The sequence below is a fragment of the Eutrigla gurnardus genome, assembly GCF_963514095.1.
Source record: "Eutrigla gurnardus genome assembly, chromosome: 11".
NCBI classification, from domain to species: Eukaryota; Metazoa; Chordata; class Actinopteri; order Perciformes; family Triglidae; genus Eutrigla; species Eutrigla gurnardus.
This window is the reverse complement of record NC_139925.1, coordinates 16,524,594-16,549,436: the sequence shown is the minus strand read 5'-3', so window position 1 is coordinate 16,549,436 and position 24,843 is coordinate 16,524,594. Positions and strand designations below refer to the sequence as shown.

The window sequence follows — 24,843 nt, the reverse complement described above, 5'->3', positions numbered from 1 at the left end:
TATCTGGCCTAAGGTTCAATCAGGTACATTTACATTTAGGGCATTTAGCAGACACTTTTGTCCAAAGCGACTTACAATAAGTAAATGGCCAAACTTTAGTCAGACTGGTCATATGGTGTGTTGGCTAGGCTAGGCTAATTTAATAATTAAGATTTTTCTGCATTAGGGACTTCTAATATATCTAGTATCTTTAATACTTTAAGTACATAAACATTTTCCTGATGATACTCCTATACCAATCTTATATCACATTGTCAATGCAGGACGTTTACTTGTCATAAAGCTTTTTTTTTAATGTGTGTTAACTCTTTTACTTCTATTAAGGATCTGAATAATTTCTCACCACATAACGCATGTCTGAATTTCTGATTCCTCTCTAACTTGGTTGGTTTACTTTGATAGTGTGGTATTAGTACTTTCACCTAAGTAAAGATACGTCATCCACCACTGTGAAATAATTAGAATACTTATAGACTGACGGGGTCAACGGGGTCAGGAATCCCTGGTGCAGTTACATGCAGTGAACAGTAGGCGGCACTGTAAAACCTCCAGCGAATCAGTCAGCAAGCGAGGGGAGGGGGGCATGACGTCATTGTTGGGGTATTTTCAAGATGGCGCCGGACTGTGGCCGGAATGCCGCTGCTGCAGCCAGCTAAAACGTTGGAAGGATTTAATTAATCTTCTGCACGTTTGCGACGTTGAATTCGCAGAGGGGACAATACTGATATGTTAAGACACCACATATGACCATGTTCCACCCGGCGAGTGTCAGGTGACGTTGATGGCTAAAATGGTAGCCCTTTCCTCCACGAACAACAAAACCTGCTGCTGCTGTTGCTGCTGCGGAGCCGAGCCGACCGGGCAGGAGGACTCGTAGCTGGATTTTACGCCCGGGACCGAGGCTCCCTCGACGGACTGAGTGGTCATGGAAATGACGATGGAGAACGGAGGGTCGTTTGTCGTCGACGTGAACGAGAACGAAGAAGGAGGAGGAAGAGAAGAGGGGGGGACGGGTCACAAAGCTTACATCGCACTCAAAGACCACAGCACTACGCTGCTAGCCGGTTTCAGCGGTGGTCAGGAAGCTGGGAAGAGTCATATTTATGTGACCGGCAACGAGAGGAATGTAAACAGAGACTCCTTGGCACAGCCGCCCCCACACGAGAGGGAGATAATGTTGGATTTGGTCGCGTCGGAGAAGTACCTCCCCGGCCAGTTGACTGGCAGCTGTGTGATTTCGGGAGTTCGCGGAGACCACGGCGGCCTGAACGGTTTTACCGAGTCATTCGGGCAGGAGGAGCCGACGAAGGTCGGAGAAGAGGGAGGAGGAGGAGGGCTCGGCCTCGCAGGGACGACAGACGCTTCCTGTCCAGCTGTGCTCGGGGTTCGGGTTTCAGTGGAGACTGGCCGAGAGATGCGACAGCACCCTCCGGGGGAGAGTATAGGGGAATCCCCGGATTCCGACGACGTTACTCCGGTAGAAGAAGCGATCGGCATCGGCTGCATCACGACTTTTCTCCCACTTGATATACTGCCATGCACCGGGAAGCACCAGCGGAACTGTGCTTGCACCGACGCGGTCACCCAGCGTCCAGCAGTAGACATGATTAACGGGGATGTGGACGGCCCGGGGTACGGCGGTGCCGACACGGATATCTCTCACTTTAAACAGACACTGATGCTTCCCAGCCCGTCGGTTCTGGGCCAGAGACTCGCTTTATGCGACGTGGACTGTGAGGAAGTGAAAGTTGCCAACGGTGGTTTACACATCGTGACCAGCGCCAGAGCAACATGTGACTGGCCCGACTCGGACTATTCCCCAGAAAACAACACCGACATTGATTTCGATCCGGGGGCGAACCAGGAAAACGGGGCCCGGTCGGAATTTTGTCTAAGGAGCCAAAGCGACTGCAGTGGGACACTAGTCTCTCAGTGCTCGGGGGAGGTTGAGCCAGTGCTCCATCACTTCCTCGACCCCTCCGTCCCGGTCCCTTCCGAGGACTCAAGTGCCAAACTCCCCTCACCCTGCCCCTCACTCCCCTCTAACACGAACGGTGACAGTCCACTCTCTGAACCCAACCTCAGGGAGGACGAGGAGGATCTCCCCAACCTCAGTTTACCCGTTAGGCCGCAGACTTTGAGGACTAACCCCAACGTTGTGTTGTCCCTCAGCTGTGACGCCACCCCGTTGTCTCCCGACGATGATGGGGCGTTTTATTTTGGAGACGAGGGGTACGAGGAGGACTTCAGAAACGTTTTGGAAGCGGGTCGCCGGCAGAGCGCCCCGGACAAGCTGACAGACCTGTCAAGACAGACAGACAGCTTGGACTCCAAGCTGATGCCAAAACGGTTCGGCATCGCTGATTTCTTCACCAGGTAGAGTGACGTGCTCTCTCAGTCTCTGAGTCACGTGTAGTCAACACGCCATCCAGTGTTTTTTTTTTTTTTTAAAAAAGCCCCAAAGCTATAACTGCCCACAAAAGCAAACTTCCACAACTTTAACCCAAACAGTCTCAGCACCTGATTTGTTTTCCTGTCCTCATTTGCTTTAGACTACTCATGCATCATCATATTTGACTTAACCATCAACTGACTATTTGTGGACTTCAATATATATAATATATACATCCATTGATTTTAGGGAATGCAGTACTTGATCACCTTCTGTTTGGAAATATACCTGCATTAGGCTACACACACTTAAGCTGCCAGTTACCGTTACTTTAAGCATGATTTAAACGGTTAAGAGTTAAAGACCAGTGTTGTAATGGTTTGATCCCAGTAAGCTTTAACAAATCATTCTGATCAGACGCCAAAACATACAAGTATTATTCATTTGAGAATGAGAGCTAAAACCAGGTAATTGTTTCAGCGATAGCGACAGTGAGATACAATGCACACTGGCAATGAACTCCTGAACACAGTAGTTTTTTTGGCAGGCTGAATTTTATGCAATTGGAATGAAACGCTGGTTTGGAGTATTGTACGGGGATTCTGTGATTGAGAGCAGACAGGAGAGGAAATTATGAGTGAGGCTGCAGACCAAAGGATCTGAAGCGAACAGCAACAATCCACAAGCAGTAAGACTATACGCTTGTTTATCAACTATTTCATTGTTGTGTGCCTCCTCGTCCTCACACTCACTGCCACCATGCAGCATTCCTCATCATCAAGGTAACTGCCTTGAGCAGACTTTATGTCCTTAGCACTGTATTTCCATCTCCCACCTCAACTCGAAACCACATCTATCTGGTCCCCATGGCATGGCATTTGTTCAACTACTGACCGCTGACTGCAGTACACACCTGCTTTCCTCACTAAACTCTCTCTTTTTGTGTTATGTAGAGCAAAAATGGAGAGTATGATTCTAGCTGGTTTGGATGGAGAGAGGGGAACGTTAACATGCACCAGGAATGTCCTGTTCCAGTTAAAGAAAGCTGTGTACTTTAAAAAGAAAGACTTCTAGATGTAGAAACCTGGGTGTAATGTATAGTTTAATTAAGAATGACTACTACTTACTAGGGCTGCTCCTTTTTATTCAACTAATCACTGGTTTTAGTCTAAGTCAGCTAAGATTTCTTTAGTGGATAGAGTCTTATTTCCAAGAAACACACTGTTAAACACAAGATTTAATGTGGCGCCGTTGTGTGTGAGAAACTCCGTTTTCAGAGCCGATTACATCCGCATACTAAAACATTACAGCTATCCACATGAAAAAAGGGGAAAAGAGACGGAAACGGAAACAAACAGATTGTCAGATTACTAAATGCACTGAAACGTGTCATCTTGTCAACATCAACCTGTGAAACTTTGCCTCCACAGCGATATTTTTTGGTTTTGAAATCTAAAACTAGAGAGGGACAGATACCGTGGGATAAGTCCATATTTAATATCAGTTTCTATTTGTAAAGAGGGATTAAAGAGGATGTTAGCCGGGTAAACTTGACCGTCATATTATATCAGCTTGCTCCTTTTTATAGAATCTTCTAGCTGCAGGCTGTGATCTATAGCTGTGTAATAGCTTGCATGTTAATCATGCCCCAGTTCTGTGTATATGCTGTAAGTGATACAGCAGGGCTCAGTAAGCATTGACTCGCAGCCTATTTCCTCAGGGCTTAGCCCACATTCTCTGCTCACTATTTCTGAAGCCGAGTCAACCACCAGGTCGATTCATCACACAACTTAACCTCTGCACCACTGCCATGACGCAGCAAAGATGTCGGGCCCCCTTGCGTCAGGTGTGAAAAATATTTTCTAGGTTTCTGTATATTTTATTTTTTGTCACAATCACATGATCCTTTTCAGATGGAGTTTGAAAATGTTTTTGAACAACCATACTTAAAGGTCGCTAGACAAGAATAAATACAACCTGAATTAATGTTGGATACATTTTTCGTTGTCATTCAAAAATTTACAGAAACTGATGATACATTGAAGACAGAGTAAACAATGTAGAAGCATTGCTTTTTAGAAAACATCATATTTCCTTTCCCCCAAGCAATGGAGTATCCTAAAACAATTAAGGGAAATAAATACATCACGGAAAGATTGTTTCTATCATACTTGTATTTATAATACCTTTACCTCCTACCATGTTCTGTCGAAGAAGTTCTTAAGATGGTGGAGTCAGACCTGTGGCACTCATAGTTGTGGATCAGAAAAACGCTTTAGTCTGCCACACCTAAACCTTGTTTCTGATCTGCTATGAGCCACAAGTATGGCACCAGGCTTGACTGTAGTCAGACTGACACCAGAAAGCACATGGAGCCTCTTCAGAAATCGGAGGAGAGTCAAGCAGGTTGTTTGAGGAAGTCAAAGCAGCAGACTGGTGGAAGAGAAGTCGCATGCTAGTGCTGAAGTGCTGTTTTTTTTTTTAAATCTTAGAAATGGCAGCAGAGTTCAGGCTGCCTTACTGCCCCTGCCTCTTCTACTAGTCTTAGGCTGCATCAGGCTTCCACAATGCAGCTTAAAACAGCCAACATTAGGTCTACACTATACTCCAAAACAATATTGATGCTGCTTGTTTGGCAGGTGAAAGATGGGAAATTGAGTTGGCATCAGAGTTGTGTGTTTTGGATTATGCAGTAGCAGACAACATGGTGGTGTAGTGGTTGGCACTGTTCCCCCCAGCAACAAGAGGGGTTAGATATCTGAGATTGATCATGCAGTAGAGGGGATTGTAGATTGCTCCACATAATCACGTTTAATTTTTATTCTTCAGTTTAGGGCTACACAATTAATTAAATATGAATCGTGCTCACGATTTTGGCTTCTCACAATAAAATGAACATTATCAATGTGTGATATTGATGCTTACAATGCACACTCAAACAATACATATCAAATGAAGCACAATTATGCTGCTGCAGTTCAGAGCATGGAACTATAAAGAGAATTGTATACAACACTGGAGGCAGCAGCCAATTAATTCCTATGAAAGTTGCTCAGTGGCGGATGAAACAAAAACTATTTTGCCTTTCGAGTACGACATTGCCCACGTCTTTGGGCAATCTTCTGCATAAAGCAAGTTCTGTTTATTTAAATGTGAAAGTACAATCATGATCTCAATATTGTTATTCGTGGTTAACGTTTAGGCCATAATTGTGCAGCTCTACTTCAGTTAATTTCTTCATACATTGTGAGTCAGACTTAGAGATCAAATATTTAAATAGGTTCATATTTTGTGAACTCTTAACATTATAATTAACACTTAAGCACCGTGGCAACATTCCTGTAACAGATGTACAGGGAAGTGAAAGAGGACTAGGTGGAGTATTGGAGCCAGAGGGATCATTCTTAAATCCTATGGTTGGCAGGTGAAGAAAAAAATCTGTTTGTTAAATCTCTGTCTGAGTCGGGGTCTGGCTTTTGGTTTGGATCTGGGCCTCAGCGGCTAGCTTCAATGTCACAGCGTCTCGGAGGAAAGCCAGACAGACGGAGAGGAACGGCAAGGAGAGAACAGCCGTGCTGGAAAACCTTTACTTTAGCTGATTGGTCACAGAGCTGAGGGCAGGTCGGAGGGTCAGTGGGAAGTGCAAAGATCCAACCCCCAACAGCGTGTTGTATTAACATTTTGTGACTTTTGAGGTAATGACTCAAGATTCAATTTATCCAAAGTCAGAAAATTGATCAGCCATGACTGAAGGGATCCTTACATTACTAACAGTACGACACTGACACGCTCTCAAATCTCAATAGATTCAGGTACATTTTAATCTCAATAAACGGATACCTACATGGATGTGGAATCTATTGGACAAGGTTTTGGTAGCTGGAGTGCCGTGGTTTCCATTTGTAATCCGAGTAGTATTGACCAATCAGGTTTGAGCAGGCTTTGATTACTGGCAGCTAAACAGTCTGTATGTAGAGCAAATGATGCGGAACACATTGTCTATCGCCTGATGACTGTGAAACAATCCAGTTACAGACGTCATCTGTCAACTCCCAACTCCACTGTCGCATTTCAAGTTTTTAATCGGACCGTGAAGAACGTTTTGGCCGTCAACTGTATATCTGCTGCCGACACTGGAGCCCCAGAAATATTGGCTGTTGGCCACAGAAGTTAAATCGTCTTCAGACCAATAGCTGATGGTTTCCGGGTTCTCAGATTCACAATGTGTCCTGGTTTCAGCTGTCATCTGTAAAGGTGGTTGCATGTGGTAGATTTTTTTTTGCTGAAGTGCAATGTTTATTTTCTAAACATTTTGATGTTATCATTACCAATGGGTAAGTTGTTACCAGTACTGGTAGCCTCAAAAATCAAGTTAAACATTTGTTTCTTCATTATCAAGGAAGCTGTTGTGCAATTTAGACATATTGGCTGTCTTGCTGTCCTGTCTTGGTGGTGTTTGGTTTGTGGTCTACGGTCCCAGAGCACTTATGAAACCCATCAGCACCGTCTCTTTCCAAATGTTATGACTGCAACCTGTTCTGCTTTGTCTCCCTAATTCCCTTTGTTAATTTCCATTAATTTACACAGACTTCATGCTTGGGAATTAAATTAGCCCTAATCACCTCCGTGGTTAATTATTCACACAATTATATCACACATCCTGTGCACTCCACTTAGGGAATTAATGTTAGATCCTATCACACACGTATGCATCTGTTGTATTGCATTTGTGGCTTATCTCTGAAAACGAAATGAGAGCCACAGTGCCTTTTTAAATTTGCAGCTACAGGTGTGCTTTAATGTGTCTGATGCCGCTGGGAGTACAAGGCAGCTTCTGATCTGAGGAACAGCTTGATGGAACGACACAGAGGGATAGATTTTGTTTTATTTTTCCCATGCTGGAGTATCAATAGTGGCAACCTAACCTGTTGTATCTGACCTACTAACAGTGCTCACAGCTCATTTTCTTCTCTCCGAAAGGCTTTTCAGCTGTATTCACGTTCGTCTGGAGTGATTTGTAGAAGCTGATACTGTTGCAGGTTACGTGTTTGAGGTTATGTAGTTTTATTTTTTTCTTCTTCTGTGATCTTCCACCTTCCAACAATCACATCCAAAGAGAGTAATTTATGATAGAAACTAATGACTAATTTGATTTAAAGAGCAGCTGCCCCCCAGTTGGTAAAACCCAGAGCAAATATGCACAGTAAGTAGAAAAAATAACTTCCTCTTTTCTGTTTCTGTGTTGTTTCACTTTTCCATTTCCACATTTATCAGAGAGCTGTATTTACTATACACACTCAGATTTTTACATACAAAGCATACCTTGATGATTTTCTGTTACTACCTCACTATTTTTGATCATTGTTAAAGTGATCTGTCAAAGCTTAGGGAATAGTGTTATGAAGACAACAGTTTATGCAAAATTTAGTGAATATCATGACCTCCAAGAGAGAACACACTTTTCTGAAAAGGCTCTCCTTCATCTTTTAAACAATTCAAGTGTCGACTAGCATGACCTCCCCCCCGCCCCCCCCCCCCCCAAAAAAAAAAAAAAAAAAAAAAAAAAAAACCTTACCTATAGCACTCTGATCGTAGCACTGTTGCTCTTGAACTACTAGTTTACTCAGATGAGGACCTAACACTTGTTCTACTTTTAGCTCTTACTTTATCGGCAATGATTCGTTGTGGTTTCCTTGTTTCCTTCTTTTGACAAATGTACTTATTGTAAGTCGCTTTGGACAAAAGCGTCTGCTAAATGACCTAAATGTAAATGTTAGTATCATGTTAAGTGTTTATCGATGGTTCAAAAAACCTACAAATACTACACATAATTTATATACACTCAACAAAAATATAAACGCAACACTTTTGTTTTTGCTCCCATTTTTCATGAGATGGACTTAAAGATCTAAAATTCATTCCAGATACACAATATTACCATTTCTCTCAAACATTGTTCACAAATCTGTCTAAATGTGTGATAGTGAGCACTTCTGCTTTGCTGAGATAATCCATCCCACCTCACAGGTATGCCACATCAAGATGCTGATCTGACATCATGATTAGTGCACAGGTGTACCTTAGACTGCCCACAATAAAAGGCCACTCTGAAATGTGCAGTTCTGTCTCAGAGCAAAATGCCACAGATGCCACAAGCATTGAGGGAGCGTGCAATTGGCATGCTGACAGCAGGAATGTCAACCAGATCTGTTGCTCGTGCATTGAATGTTCATTTCTCCACCATAAGCCGTCTCCAAAGGCGTTTCAGAGAATATGGCAGTACATCCAACCGGCCTCACAACCGCAGACCACGTGTAACCACACCAGCCCAGGACCTCCACATCCAGCAGGTTCACCTCCAAGATCGTCTGAGACCAGCCACTCAGACAGCTGCTGAAACAATTGGTTTGCATAACCAAACAATTTCTGCACAAACTGTCAGAAACCGTCTCAGGGAAGCTCAACTGCATGCTCGTCGTCCTCATCGGGGTCTTGACCTGACTCCAGCTCGTCGCCGTAACAGACTTGAGTGGGCAAATGCTCACATTCGATGGCGTCTGGCACGTTGGAGAGGTGTTCTCTTCACGGATGAATCTCGGTTTACATTGTTCAGGGCAGATGGCAGACAGCGTGTGTGGCGTCGTGTGGGTGAGCGCTTTGCTGATGTCAATGTTGTGGATCGAGTGGCCCATGGTGGTGGTGGGGTTATGGTATGGGCAGGCATCTGTTATGGACGAAGAACACAGGTGCATTTTATTGATGGCATTTTGAATGCACAGAGATACCGTGATGAGATCCTGAGGCCCATTGTTGTGCCATACATCCATGAACATCACCTCATGTTTCAGCAAGATAATGCACAGCCCCATGTTGCAAGGATCTGTACACAATTCTTGGAAGCTGAAAATGTCCCAGTTCTTGCATGGCCAGCATACTCACCGGACATGTCACCCATTGAGCATGTTTGGGATGTGCTTGACCGGCGTATACGACAGCGTGTACCAGTTCCCACTAATATCCAGCAACTTCGCACAGCCATTGAAGAGGAGTGGACCAACATTCCACAGGCCACAATTGACAATCTGATAAACTCTATGCGAAGAAGATGTGTTGCACTGCATGAGGCAAATGGTGGTCACACCAGATACTGACTGGTTCTGAGTCCCCAGACCCCCAATAAAGCAAAAAAATGCACATTTCAGGGTGGCCTTTTATTGTGGACAGTCTAAGGCACACCTGTGCACTAATCATGATGTCAGATCAGCATCTTGATGTGGCACACCTGTGAGGTGGAATGGATTATCTCAGCAAAGCAGAAGTGCTCACTATCACACATTTAGACTGATTTGTGAACAATGTTTGAGAGAAATGGTAATATTGTGTATCTGGAATTAATTTTAGATCTTTAAGTCCATCTCATGAAAAATGGGAGCAAAAACAAAAGTGTTGCGTTTATATTTTTGTTGAGTGTATGTTATATATTTCTCTATTTAATTGACTCAAAATCATGGAGAGTGGACACAGAAAACAAGATAAAAAGATGCATTTCACAGCAGATAATAGGATGTAACATAGAAAGGCAAATCGTAAAAATATGTACACACATATATATAGTTAAATCAAATTAAAAAGCACATGCATATACAAATATATTTCCAACACACGTATTGGGCTGTCAAGACGTCCAAGTGTTGGATGTTTTAAAGGAAACACCAGTTTCTATCACTTGACTGGGTTTTCAAACACTTCAGAGTGAAGAAAGTTGAGCCTGCTGAGAGAGGAGGAATAATATTTGCTCGGCTGTCTGCAGCAGCGTTGTGTGTATGTTCGTGAGAGAGTCTCCACTTAAGACCTCCAGTTCCTCTCCCTCCTTCCCTTTTTGTCTTCCCCCCCAGCTGACCAGCAAACTTTTCCTCCACTGTAAAACTGTTGATCTGGCAGCTTTTTTGCTCCTTGAAAAACTGCTGCAGCGGCACGACTGTGGTTAGAATGACGATGAGAGATTAATTCAACACATTTCGTCCTTTACTCCTTCGAACTTCATTTCTTCCTTCATGTGTTTTTGAGGAACCGTTTTTCTGCAGCTTTTTCCTCTGACGTCAAGAACTTTACATTTCAGAGGCCACTGGTAGAATAATGAAATGCTTGGGAAATAAAATAAATGTTCATTATCATTTCCTTTTTAGGAGACTATATGAACCATAACATAATTTGTTTCCAACGACATAAACATAAGTTAAAGTAGGAACAATGGTGAACATTTACATTGATTTGGTTCATTTTTCTGTGATGTTGGATGTCTAATTTATGTGCTGACAAAATAACATTAAGGATTTCACTTACATATAAGTAATATGTCAGTCTCTCTGTCAGTGCTGTACAACATATCAGAGTTGGTATGTTGACCTGGAAAGGTGCAGTTTTGAGTTTCAGTCCAGCCTGCGACGTGTGGAAAGTTTTCTGGATGACATTGTTTTTCCCCCACTTGCTTTTGAAGAGACATGTTTTGGATTTTGGCTTTTATTTTTCGATTTGTGGCTTCCTGTGTGGAGAAGTTTTCCTGCAGCGATCATATCATCCACACCAGAACCATTTTTGAACAAACAGAGAGAATGCGCTGCACACGCTTTATGATTTAAGGCTGATTAGACAGTCTGGATTTTACATAAACATTAGATCCAGTGAAAATCAAATGCTTGAAGTAAATATGAACAAAAAAAAATGTTTTTGAGCGCAAGTTCCAAGAAAGATATGTTCTAGTTAAAATGCTGTGGACATTTATACTCCTACTTCATTGCTTCCCGTTCCTTTGAAGTTTAAGTCAATATGGTTTATTGCAGTTCAGTTTCAGCAGATCAGCTCTAACTGATTATTCTTTCTGTCTCCCATTTAGAAGCCTGTTTTCTAGAAAATCCAAAGAGCCCAAGGCATTGTCCCCTAATGCAACAGGGTGGCGACTGTTTGGCAAGCCAGGAGCCAGAGAAGATCCGTCTACAGACTCCAACTCCACATTGTCCATACAGCAGGTTGGCTCTTTAAACTCACTCACATTGTCTACTGACCGTCATCATTTGGAGCTCTTCATGTCTGTCTGTCAGTTTAAATTCAATAAATGTCGTATTATGTGGTTAGTTTTGGTTGAATTTTGAAAAGGCTTTTTTCCCACCTGCAATAACGGTGCTTTCAGACTAACACCTCTGATTGGCTTTATCTGCTTAGCAATGGTGGCTGAGGCTCATTGGTATCGCAGTATGTAGCTATATATTAGCCATATCAAAATTTTGTGAATATCTGTTGTCTCTGGCAGTCATATTTCAAATATTTAACATTGTTAGGTTACTTGCTATGTTGAGGACTATTTAGGAGATCATGAAATGGAAATGTTTATTTGGAGAGAGAGTGCGGGGAACAATAGTTTCTGAATCAATGACTCCTCTCCTGTGAGACCCTCTGTGTGTGGCAAATCAGGGAGGAGGTAGCTTTTGTCTGTCATAATGGAATACAGGTCAGATAAGAATCAGTCGGCTCTCATAGTAACAATGTTACTGCTGTGCACATTCACTGTGTTAGATTTCGCTCAACCTGTTATCCTGTGCACAGTAGTGAGCAAATCAGTTCTACATCAAACTAATTTGACATTGTTTAAGACACCTATCAAGCAAACATGTTAAACATTCTCTATCTACCTTCTATGATGTGCAAATGTTGCAGCTTCATTAGCTGTAAGCTGAATACGTTTTAGACTGTTTAGACAAAACAAGACATTTGTCTTATTTAAAGCATCTTTGAGCATCTGGAAAAGCGCTTTATAAGGTCCAGATGCTGCATTGTAATTCCGTGTGGCAAAGAAATTAAAGCCAACAAAGTGAAGTGCATCAAGCTGATGCTTCATTGGTTGGGCTGATGATGTATGTGTTTGGCTAAAGAGACTAATGCTGTTAGCCTGCGTCTGTTTATATACAAGATGGTGGCTGGAATGAGAGTGTAAAATGGATTTATTGTGTGTATATGTGGTCGCTAGGCAACTTACACTGCCTGCAGCTGAGGATGCAGATTATTACCCCCCAACTCCGCCACACAGACACACACCCACGCACACAATTCAACCCTCTATCCTCCACCTGCTGTGTGGTATAAGGCTGTGCCAGCAATGACACACATATGCACTCAAACACACAGCTGTTAATCTCCTGCAATCTAGAGCAGGTGGTATCCTAACACACACACACACTGCAGTAGAGTTTAGTTAGATGAGGTTTGATTTTCATATCAGATAAACACTGAAAAGTGTTCAGGCCGTGGCACAATCCCATCTTGCTGAAGTACGCTTGATGAAGACGGCAAATTCCTGCTGTACATAGTCCGGCTCCAGGGAGGACCTCTGACCTTACTGTGTAGTGTGAAGGCAGAGGAGAGCTGACAGTACTAACAGCAAACCATCTGACAGCCACTGGCGTTTGCACTCGCTCTGCTCACATGATGGCAGCCAGAGTCAGATGATTCATCAGGAAAGGAGCTGGCCAGATGTGCTTTGGCTTTAGTTGGTTGACACGTCAGACACACACAACTGTGGAGGAGAAGAAGGAGAAGGGCTTTCTTCATTTGAGCTGTTTCCTTTGAATTCAGTTCGTGCAGGAACATAGGAATTAGCTCAGAGAGATTAGTGCAAAAATGATAATCCTGAATCCTGTGATTCTGATCATGTGTAGTAATCCTCATTATAAGCCTCTGTGATATATCATGACACTAATTTCTGCGGTTTGCACACCTTTTGAATCTTAATATAACTCATCTGATGACATTAGCTACAAGTATGTGGTCACCCTTGTTGACAGGCACCCACCAGAGACCGAAGACGGCACAATAGGGCGCTTCATAACCTGAAGCTCTGTGGCTACCCGGACCCAGCGAAGGTCTTTAGATTGCGGTTGTTTTTCATAGTTTGGTCGAGGCCCCATAGTCCTTATGAAGGAAGATCGTAATGCAACAGCATACAATTGTGTCCAACGTTGTGCTTCCAGTTTTGTGTGAATAGCTTGTGTTTATCAACCTTCCTGTCTTAACATGACAATGTCCCCCACGCACAAAAGAAATGCTTTTTCCAGTATGGTGTCAAAGCACTCGACTGGGCTGCTCAGAGCTCTGACTATAACCCTATCCAACACATGTGGAATGACCTGGAACACAGACTGTGAGCCAGACCTGATCACCCACATCAATGTTGGACTTAACTAATGGTGTTGTGGCTGAGATGTTCCAATGTTGCAGGTTTAATTGCGAAAATTCTGTAAATGATCCAGAGCAACGTTCACGGTGTAGTTAACTTCACTGCATCAGTCACATGATTTTATACATATGACTTTTAACTTCATAGTGAAACTGATGACAAGGCAGCAAATTTCCATCAGAGTGTGAACTGAGTCTCCCTCTGCTGGTGATGCTCAGAAATCAGTGTATAAAAGGCTTGTTGTTGACCCGCAGCTGTCCTGCTCCTGTGAATGAACTGTTTATTGTGCATTGCTTCAGCCGTTTGACCTCAAATATACAAGTTCACACCCATGCATGGACACAAACATTGACATTCATTAAGTGAATACAGACTACAGACCTTTTCCTCCAACAAACCAACTCTACATCTATGTTGGCCTGTTGTATAGGTGCAACATCTCTGTTAGTATTTAAATCAAGAGATGTTTAAGTAAATGTATCATTTCCATTAGTAGCTTCCTCTGTAGATGAGTTTTCCCAAATGCAATGCAATTTTTTTTCCAAGCTGAGAAAAAGGTTGTATCCACGTTTGCTTAAAAGTCAAAATTGCAGTTCATTTTTCACCTTGGAAACATATTTTGGCCAAAAGTAATGTCAATTCAAGGTCCCTTTAGTAGATGTTCTGTCAGAAAATATGAACAACTATAATGCCTTGCCAACTGGGTAAACTACAGCTGCTGAGGAAGACCATGTGACACAAATAATGGACCTTTTATTAAGTTGTTTTACCCAATATTTAAAACTAGAATTTGTTTTAAATGAGAGTCTAACTAAAATGTATAGTGCTGCAGTTTGTGGCTTTACTAATTAATTAATTAATGATGAATTGGATATGTACATACATATGTATCCAACATCTAAGACAATATGTTTATATATTATCATATATTATATAGATATATTGCCCAGCCCTAAGTGGAACATAATCTACCTTAGAGGTTCAGCTCGCTGTGACAGCGGATGTCTTTGTTAATGTCCCCAGGACATACAGGAGCAGGACTCTGATGGGTCCTCGTGTCATCAGCTTCCCCTGGGGGCAGGGAGGAGAAAGAATCTGGAGTTTGAGCCTCTTTCCACCACCGCTCTCATCCTGGAGGACCGGCCATCGTGAGTACCAGTCAGAGACACATGGAGCTAAAATATCACCTTTCACTGGTTCAGTCGGAGAAAAGTGTCCAGTGATTAATTCTTACTAACTGCCACAGGAACCTGGACTGACAAAGTGTCTTTAATTGGGGGGGTAACAAAATATAAACTATTTCACATATTATAATTGTTAGTGATAGTTTTTGTTATTCATTGTAAAGTTTGTCCCGTGGGTGGTACGGTGTAACCTAAATACATTTGCTGTAAATTCAGAATCGGCTTGAGTGATATTTTATAGACCAAATAAGTAATCGAACAATCCTGACAATAACAGATTCATTGATAAGGAGAACTTATTGTTAGTTTCGGACAACTGAGCCATAATCACAGGCATGGTGTAAGCTGAGCCTGTTTTATAGAAAGTTCTGCAGTCACAAATCTGCTGGAAGTTGTGTAGAATTGTTGATGCAAGCAAACCAGCTTCTAGTCTCAGGTATAAATCCTGATATGCAGCCATTGCCACAGTGCTGCATATTTAAGATATTTCAGATTTTAGTTAGAGTAAGTGGAAAAGCCTGTTTTGCTGCCATCTGTAGTACCTCTGACCACAACCAGCGTCACCGAGGGTGTGGTTTGGTTTAGTCACTGTTCTCTGAACCTGTAACCACACCAAGGGCTCTTAAAGTACACCTTAAAAAATACAGGAAGTATCAGTAAAGAAAGAAGAGACTCACACAATGGATGTTTAAGACTGTTCCTGTAAACCCATCACATAACCTGATAATCTAGGCAGAACATTGGTAGCGACCAAGGTCCCAGACCTGATTTCTCTTCCGGGTTGTTGGGAGGGGTGAATCAGGGATAAATCAGCCCTAAACTCTGAGCCCATGTTCAGTAAGTGTGTGTCCGTTTGTCTGACTAGTTCTCTGTCTTGCAGGAACCTACCTGCCAAATCTATGGAGGAAACTCAGAGACACAAAATGGAGTACGATGAAATGGTTGCAGGAGCCAAGAGAAGAGGTAAACGCAGACACACAAGCACACACACTTAATTGCAACCAGTGTCTAAAATGAACTCTTTACTTCACTTGCCAAAAATACAGTAAAAGTGTTAGTTGGCAAGAATACATTTCCACAATTGATTTGATGCAGAGCCATTTTTCTGCTTTGATTGAATCCGTTCAGACCGATAGAATAGCCAGCAGGGACAAAGTTAGTCAACAGGAAGAGCAAAGACTAAAAGTAAGCAAAATGTGACACCGTCTCACTCGATCCCCCATCAGAGATGAAGGAAGCCCAGAGGAAGAAGCGACAGATGAAGGAGAGACACAGACAGGAGGACAGCATCTCCAACGCCATGGTCGTCTGGAACAATGACATCCTGCCGCACTGGGACACCATGTACGTCTCCAAAGCCCCGTGTGCACAGCCCTTGTGATGTTTGTGCAGCTTGTTTATTTTGCTCATTGTGTTATCAGGAAGGGAACGAGGCGTGTCAGGGAGCTCTGGTGGCAAGGACTTCCTCCCAGTGTCAGAGGAAGAGTGTGGAGCCTCGCCATTGGCAATGAGCTCAACATCACCCCAGGTACACACACACACACACACAACACATTTTTCTTATTGTCAGCGAATCTCATGTTCAGACCCAAACTAACAATGAAAACCAGAAATTACAATATATGTTGTCCAAAAAATATTAAAAACACATCCGTTGCCTAAATACTCATAACATCACTTAATGTTGTTTACTCCGCTGCTAAAAACAGTCCCCAACAAAAGTGTTTGATTGAAAACCACAATGACCAGCTGTTTAAGGAAATGACTGTCAAAAACACACCTCACAAACATAGTTTCATGTTATTTGTTTATTTCAAACGTATAAATTCATCCTAGCTGCATTTTAGGGATTAAGACATTCCTTCAAAATGCCTCACAGAGATGGAGGTGCCATAATCTAGAGAAATTAGACGAGCCCTTGGTCTTTTTATGGGATTTGTTTACATACGAAAAGTCTAGATCCAAAATTATCTTTTAATATATAAAATTATAGAATGTCTATATTTGTGATTGTGTTAATGGAGTTGATTAAGGAATTACATTTCATGCACTAAATGTCTTTAAATGTTTTTCTGTCTTAGAGCAGTGTGGCTGCCTGGCCCAATCACTGGAATTTCTGATCTTTTCTGTCTCACATGTCAAAGATAAAACCTGATTCATGGTTTCTGTTGTTCTTTGTGTAGAGCTGTATGAGATCTTCCTGTCCCGAGCCAAAGAGAAATGGAGGAGTTACAGTGAAACCAGTTCAGTCAACGACAACGAGAGTGGTACGACACCCCAGTCTGAACTGGAACATAAAAATTCAACAAGTTACTCTTATTCACCTAATTCTTTGGCCTGAACTCAGGCACTTCATTTCATCTTATTCTGTTTTAGAGCAGAAGTGCAATTACTTTTCTTTGTGTTGCCAGCATTATCATACTTAACTTGCAAAAGAAAACGTTTTTTAAGCTGTTGTTGAGGCAAGAAAGTAACCATTTAGGTTCCCAATATCAGTTATCCAAATAATTTGTAAATGTATGTCAACATTTTTGGATGCGTGATTTGCTGCTGGCATTAAGTGCATGTCGACAGAAGAAGGGGTTGGCACAAGTCCACACTGCATGCCTAACCATGGGATTTTACAAAATAATAATAATAAATTAAATAATCACCAATTTGGCGATAGCTAGCTATCAGCTAACAGACTTTAAATTACCTGATATTTGTTAATGTGAACTCTGTCTAGCCTTCTGGCAGTGAGAGTAACTTCAAAAACTCAATCGCCATGTGCTTTTGTTTGCCGAGTATGATCAGCAGGTGTGCTGATATGCAATACTTTTGTAGTTCCTATATTCATGTCTGAAATGAGCCTCTACAGTCAACTTGAAGATGTGCCATTAAATAAAACTTGGAAACACAAACAACCACCTCAACTGAAATAACACGTTGAAATGTTTCTTTTTTTTAAATCTTTTGTGTTTTCCTTTTAGATGGAGGGGCATCTCTGGCTGACAGAGAGTCAAGTCTGGACCTCATCAAACTGGATATTTCCAGAACCTTCCCCTCTCTCTTCATCTTCCAGAAGGTATATAATCTGGAACATGTACTGCGTTTCAGCTTTCTGCAAGGAGCGTATGTGTGCTCTGGTATTTCTATCATTGTGAGGACATGGTAGTTTAATTCCAGAGTGATAATATTTTGTCTGGTTGTCACCATCTGAGAGTTAAAGGACGAGGAGGAGTTGCATGTGGATATGCTAACAACATACATTAGTGACAACCATTAAAGAAAGTGTTGATGTCATTTTCAAATGCGTTCTCTTGAGGCCTTGAAGTAAGTCTCTGACTGAAAGCCTGCATAATAAATCTCTTTCTTCTCTTTTCACATTAGTTTTGTCTCTGCTATTTTTCTTTCTTACTTTGCATAAAGCTGGCCACCATTTATCCCTCTCTTCCTTTCCACTTTTCCATCTCCATCTGTCTGTCTCTGAATCTTAACTCTTTTATCTCTTCAGGGTGGTCCTTACCATGACCTCCTCCACAGTGTACTGGGGGCTTACACCTGTTACAGACCCGACATTGGCTATGTGAGTTTACTTTCAGCCCTCAACATTTTTGTAATTGTAACTGTATTAGATTGTATCCTATTATTATTTATTTTTACAATTGCTTAGAAGTTTACCGATACTTTTTCTACCCACATCCCACAAAGAATGAAATGGTAATATCAAATCATTCTATCAAAACACTAGCACATATTCAGAACGTGACAGCTACGTGATTCAAGTATATGCACAGTGTTAGGGTTTTAATTGGATGTGTTCATAGAACACCAATAAAAAAGAGAATTGGGATTGTAATCCAAGACCAAAACAACCATCATAAGAATAGTATCTCTTCAAAAGTGCTGGCTAACGCTCAGTGTTGTGAATGGATCAATCAGCAGAAGGCACTGATTTTGAGTCTGTGTTGTTGTGGTGTTTCAGGTCCAAGGAATGTCATTTATCGCTGCTGTGCTGATCCTCAACCTTGAGGAGGCCGAAGCCTTCATCACCTTCGCCAATCTGCTCAATAAACCCTGTCAGATGGCCTTCTTCAGAGTCGACCACGAACTGGTACACACACACATACACACACACTATAACACTGTTATTTATGATAGTTATTCTGTTTACTCAAGACCTACATCTTCTCTGTACTCTCTCTTCTCAGATGTTAAAGTATTTTGCATCCTTTGAGGTTTTCTTTGAGGAGAACCTGCCTCGTCTCTATAGCCACTTCCAAGCCAACAACCTGACCCCTGACCTCTATCTGATCGACTGGTGAGTTATTAAAGTCTCCATTGTCTTTCCAGAACACTGTTGATGTTTATATGACAAATTGCCAGAGGTGAAAGAAATATTCAGACCAGCATTTGCTGCTGGTGTTCTTGACCACTGTTATTGAAAGAAGGAAATAGCAGGAGTAACAGACGAACAAGCTTTAAATGTGATGCATTTTCTGTTTAAATAAGTGCCATGCAGTGGATCTAATTCATGCCCATGTGTAGAGTGGTTCACGTGGATTTCGAAAAAAATGAACATTCAAAATATATATTACTGAAGTAAAGCAAAAAGCCAGAGAGTAGCTAGTAGAAAAATTACCAAAATGATCAATGCAATTCATATTTTTGACTTGAATCAAAGCCATTGACACAGTAAAAGTACAATTTTGTGTGTCTCTGTCCAGGATCTTCACTCTGTACAGTAAGTCCCTCCCTCTGGACGTGGCGTGTCGGGTGTGGGACGTCTTCTGTCGGGACGGGGAGGAGAGCTTGTTTCGGACGGGGCTCGGTATCCTGCGTCTGTTTGAGGACGTCCTGCTCCAGATGGACTTCATCCACATTGCCCAGTTCCTAACTCGCCTGCCGGAGGACCTGCAAGCACACACGCTCTTCACCGCCATGGCCAACACGCACATGATCAGCAGGAACCGCCGCTGGGCTCAGGTCAGCGTCACACTCAGAGTTCAGGGCTCCGAAAAAGAAGGGTGAAGTAAGTGAATGTGTTTCTGATTCTGTGTCAAATTTCTGGTTTTCTCTCAGGTGTTCACCGCATTGATGAAGGATGTAAATAAAGAGATGGACAAAAACACCAGCCCAGCTTTGAGAAGCTAACACTAGCCAACCTTGACGCTAATGACACCTTTCTTCAAACTAATCAATAAACGCGAGGCTAGCTGTGAAGCTTGGAGCTACATAGCCTGAAACTAAACTTTCAGTCCAGAAAGCCACGCTTGAAGGGAACACCAGTCAGCCACGAAAGAGGAAGCTGACATCAGTATTTTGGGCCAGAGACGAGCTGTTAGCCTATGCATCCAGTCATGGAAGGAAGAAGCAAAATCTGTGTTGGAACAAGAATGGGAAACCAGAATGGTTTGTTAATTTTGAACTTCAACAGCCATCGTCAGTATTTCACGGGACAGATTTTGGAGAAGCAACCAGTTGTTTTAGCCACAGTGTCCGTATTCTGCCAGCCTACTCAAGCTGGAAAATTAAGACAGACTTTCAGATAATATTCTGTGTTATTTCCTCAGCAGGCTGGAAGGGAAAACTCACTCTGTGTGAACATTCTGCCTCCATATTGGGACACAAAAACCACTGAAACCGAGCAATGGGCCCCGTGTAATTCTCCTAAAAGGCTCAAATTCTAGTTTTTGGTGCTAACGATTTTCTAAATGCTTCAAAACTTTCCTCTGCGGTTTAATTATTAATGTAGGCCCTTGTAGATTTTGATTTCATGCTGTAATTCATTTTTTGCTTGAATTGATGGGAATCTGCACTAGCATGGCTGATGCTGATATACTGGTTATAGCTGACAAAAGTTGCATCCTACTTTAATCTCCTAGCTTTTTAAAATGTTCATTATAGGTAAAAAAACAAAAACAAACCCACACACTGACTGAATATGGGATGTTAGTTAGGAAAAACAGGGCAAAAACAATGGGGAAATGATTTTGTACAGTGTAGTCTTTCTGCTTATTACCGAGAAATTAAATAATACACATCTCATCAGTGATCCTAATTAAGTACGAGTCGACAAAATATTTAGCTGTTTTTGGACGTTTTTCCATGGTCCATTGGGCTCATGTAGTATTTTCTACATATGTTAATACTTTAAAATGTTATCTTGAATATCAGAATCAAACTGTATATGGGGACAATTAGTGCTGGTAGATATCTTAAAATCTGTCTGGTTGAACACCAATGACAGTGACTTTATAGTGTTTTAAATTAAACAAAGAAAAGAAAGTATATGATAATTCCACCATACATGAATTCATGAAATATGGGTTCATATCCGAAGGAGCTACAAGACAGTGTCAGAAGAAAGTTTCAGCTTTTTTAATGTTGTTTGGGTCAAACATGACCCATAACAATCTTGTGGAAGAACCACAGTAGGACCTTAGGGCAATCACAGCTTTAAATCAGTGTTTCAAGGATCCGGATTTATCGGAGCACTTTATATATGTAGCACTGAAGCGTCGTCATGACCACAAAACTACAAAGAGTGAGCTCAAATTATATTAACGGGGCATTAAGTGCCTCATTGTTTCCTCTTTCGGTGGTTAGAGAGAATCAAACTCTACAGGAAATTTGAAGGATGAATAGTAACACACACTATATGATATAATTGTCAATGGAATATTGGACTATTCCAAAACATCTCCACATATCAATCTGTGAAATTAGACTTCTTAAAATATGTTTGTATATTTATAGATGAGACAATTTCATCTGCAATGATCAATTATTGTTGATTATTGTTATTGTATGAATTAAATCTGCTCATTAGCATCATATGCTCTAAAAAAAGATCAGGTATTATAACAAAATGTGGATTACAATTTCCTAGAGCAGAAAGTAATCTTCAAATTACCATTTTTTGTTCGATCAACTGTCTAAAACCCAAAAATATTCAGTTTAGCACAGCAGTCTAAAAAGACAGTTTGGAATAGTTTCAGATCAATTGTTTTTGAGCTAAAGCAATTAGGAGATTATCAGAAAGTGAATCCAAAATAATCTGACAATTAACTGATAATAAAAATAGTCATTAGTAACAACGCTGTATCCAGCATTAACTTCTAAAGGAGGCACACTGAATCAAAGTATTTGTGCTAACCACCATTTCATTAAAAATAATTATGTAAGTGGTTTTAAATACGACGGCAACGAAGACGCTCCTCGATTCCATGTATTAAATCTGGATTATATTCTTAAAGAGACAGTTCGTCGCCCCGTCAGGCCTTTCAGCCTTTTGAAGTGCTTTACATCATATCCGTGTCTGCTCTGTCGCTTTGTTTTGACACTCCTTTGATTTACCTACACTATAAATGTAAACTTCACCTCCACTTCATCCCTACCGCTCGATGACCAATCCCCCCTACACACACACTACTACTGATGATGAATATTTTCCACTTACCCACCAGCAAATGAGCCGGCTTTAAAAATGTGGACCAAGCAGCTGCTTTGTAGTGTTCTCACAGTGCGAACTACCGCGTCAACGGCAGCTTTTTACAGTTGTCCAAGCAGAAAACTCACTGGAGATGACTAGTAACCCTGGAGGAAGGGAGAGGAAGAGGAGGTTAGGCGAGGCAGTAAAAACCGGAAAGGATTTTATTTATTCGTATTTTCAAGTTCTACTTGCCTTTTCCGAAGTTATTGTTGCTATCTTTCATTTTCTGTTAATGTACAGCACGAGGTCTTCTTCATTACTTCATATGACAAACAGACCAGAAATAAAACGTATAAAGACAATTACAATTGTGGAAAAATGAAAAATCTCAACAAAATCAAAGCTGCAGCATATCACATAATATGATTAAAACAAAACTTTGTCTACAATAAATGTTTAAGCCAACACTTTGAGAGGTGTTGAGGGTCAGAATGTCAACCTCTTTCATACCTCCAGGTTGCCTCTTTTCTGGTGAGTCTTTCTGCATTTTGTCACAACAAATGACTCCGTGAATAAGGGTTTGGTGTTGCACATCACCCAACCAGAAGTCGGTATGCATGTTTCCATTCGGGTGTCGGTGTTGTTTGTGGGGGGAGAACTCACCATCCGGCTGTTGATTGTGTTGATGTTTGTATGAACTGCCAAAGGCTGTGTTCACTGAATCACGTTGCCTAGATTACTACACTCGTTCAGAAAACTACAGAAACTCTTACAAATCATCTTACTTTACACCGCCTCATAATTTCTCAGCTATTTCGGAAGTCAATTGAGGAAGTGTTTTTTAAAATAAAACTTGACCAAGCACTTGACAATAAAACAAATAGAGACTGAGTCAAGTCATATTATGAATTAATAATAAGCAACACAGGTTTTGGAAGCAGCATGATTTCATACAGTTAAACAGGCTTAATAAATACATTATAAGCACATGCATTGCCCAAAAGGAAAAAAACAAATGAAAAGCTGCAGTTTTGACTCACATCACATTGGTTCCTCAGTTCAAGTAAACACACCTCCAGTGTATCTACACTTAAGTTTTAATGAATAATACAATGTAAAAGAGAAGGCAATATAAAATGATTAGCACTTTGTGAACATGAGCAACTTTTTTTTTTAAAGACGGGTACACTAATAACCCCGAGTGCAATGGCGCTCAATGATGAACTTGCTCTAAAAGGTCAGTTTATAGGTAATAAATGACTTCTTCAGGTTTACGTTAATCCACTTCCGGCCTCATACTTTGAGTTCTGATTTCTGAAGTTGATTTTCACATATCTGTGAGTTTGGGTATAACACGATGTCTTTCATCATTGTGTTCCCACAGCTAAGTTTATTATATTTTACTGCTCCCAATTTGGCTTTGTTGCAAGGATCCTGAGAAGGTTTCTAATACAAAAATAATATAAAAAATGAAGCCAAAAACCTAGATTAAAATCCCAAAATGGAAGAAAAACACCAATTAAAATACCAATTTCTTTGTGTTAATAGCAACATGTTTAATTTCTTTTAAGGTTTTATTTAATGACCATCCATTTTTTGAACAATCCTGTCGATCATTAAGGTTTTGTTCCAGTATTAATATGTACTATATGCTAACTGAATGTTTGTTGTCATGTCAATTAATAACAAATATTCAGTTTCTATTAGATGTCGGTGTCTTAAACTCCATAGTGATTGAAGGTTCTACATTATGGGATTTGCAGCGTTAACATGAGCATCAAACAACTATTTGCTATGTAAAGATGTAGTTGAGTAGTATCTGTACCATTGTAAAGGCAATTATATACTCCAAATTCCCCATAAAGAACCTTTAACTAACATCTTGAGTTTAAAACGGATTCATTATGGCAGTGTTATACAACTGAGACAATTAAAAAATGAAATGTTTTTACCGAAGATCATTCTGAAGAAGTAAAGGATGTCCCAAACTAGACAGGCAGATGTGTTGATGGTGAAAGAGGTTACCGTATGTTTGTTGTCATCTTCACCCTTTTGGACTTCCCAACTCGGAAGATAAAAGTGCTAAATATGGTCTTTAAGAGGGCGATACATTGACAGTTATTCAGTGTACTTACCCAAAATCCTCAGCAGGCTAGCTTAATGTTTCCTTGTCTCACCTCATTCCATATCATTGTTGTAATATTCAGACAATTGCAGAGGGAAGATGAGATTAATGTGATATTTCTCCCTAATATGTTCCATGTATTCATTTTATTTAAGTTTCATCGTCGCTCTTCGTTGTATCCTGTACTTTCATGTAGATTTATTCAGCTTTGTTTTATGTGAGTTTTATTATTTTCTGTCAAATTTCAATGTACAGTTTTTTTTTATAATGCCTTACAGGTCATGTAAATAAACTGTAAAAAAAAAAAAAAAAAAAAAGTTCTTTCTTTTCATATAATGGCCACTAGTTGAATGTGTAAATAAATATCTCAGCAAACTGGCTTCTGTATTGTCCTTTGAATCTGCAACAAATTACATTTTTCAGAAGTGTAAACGTCATCACTGATCTTGGAAAATGTACATCTGGTCTGGAAGAAATGAAGTGGACCTTGAGATGATG

The 24,843-nt window shown here is 41.0% G+C and overlaps 1 protein-coding gene across 1 annotated transcript; it reads left to right on the top strand.

Moving 5' to 3' along the window:
- Positions 1 to 567: 567 nt before the first annotated feature.
- Positions 568 to 24,724, top strand: LOC311021255 (TBC1 domain family member 12-like). Its single transcript, XM_084021712.1, has 13 exons — positions 568 to 2,376; positions 11,286 to 11,418; positions 14,643 to 14,767; positions 15,684 to 15,766; positions 16,030 to 16,147; positions 16,225 to 16,331; positions 16,987 to 17,070; positions 17,776 to 17,870; positions 18,300 to 18,371; positions 18,771 to 18,899; positions 18,997 to 19,106; positions 19,513 to 19,771; positions 19,868 to 24,724. The coding sequence occupies exons 1-13, from the start codon at positions 926 to 928 to the stop codon at positions 19,937 to 19,939; spliced, it is 2,838 nt and encodes a 945-aa protein (XP_083877838.1). The 5' UTR covers positions 568 to 925; the 3' UTR covers positions 19,940 to 24,724.
- Positions 24,725 to 24,843: the final 119 nt, after the last annotated feature.

Coding starts and splice junctions, on each gene's coding strand:
- LOC311021255 (XM_084021712.1), top strand. CDS start 926: ATGGAAATGACGATGGAGAACGGAGGGTCGTTTGTCGTCGACGTGAAC. Junction 17,871..18,299: donor CTCTCTTCATCTTCCAGAAG/GTATATAATCTG, acceptor TTATCTCTTCAG/GGTGGTCCTTACCATGACCT. Junction 18,900..18,996: donor TCAGAGTCGACCACGAACTG/GTACACACACAC, acceptor CTCTCTTCTCAG/ATGTTAAAGTATTTTGCATC.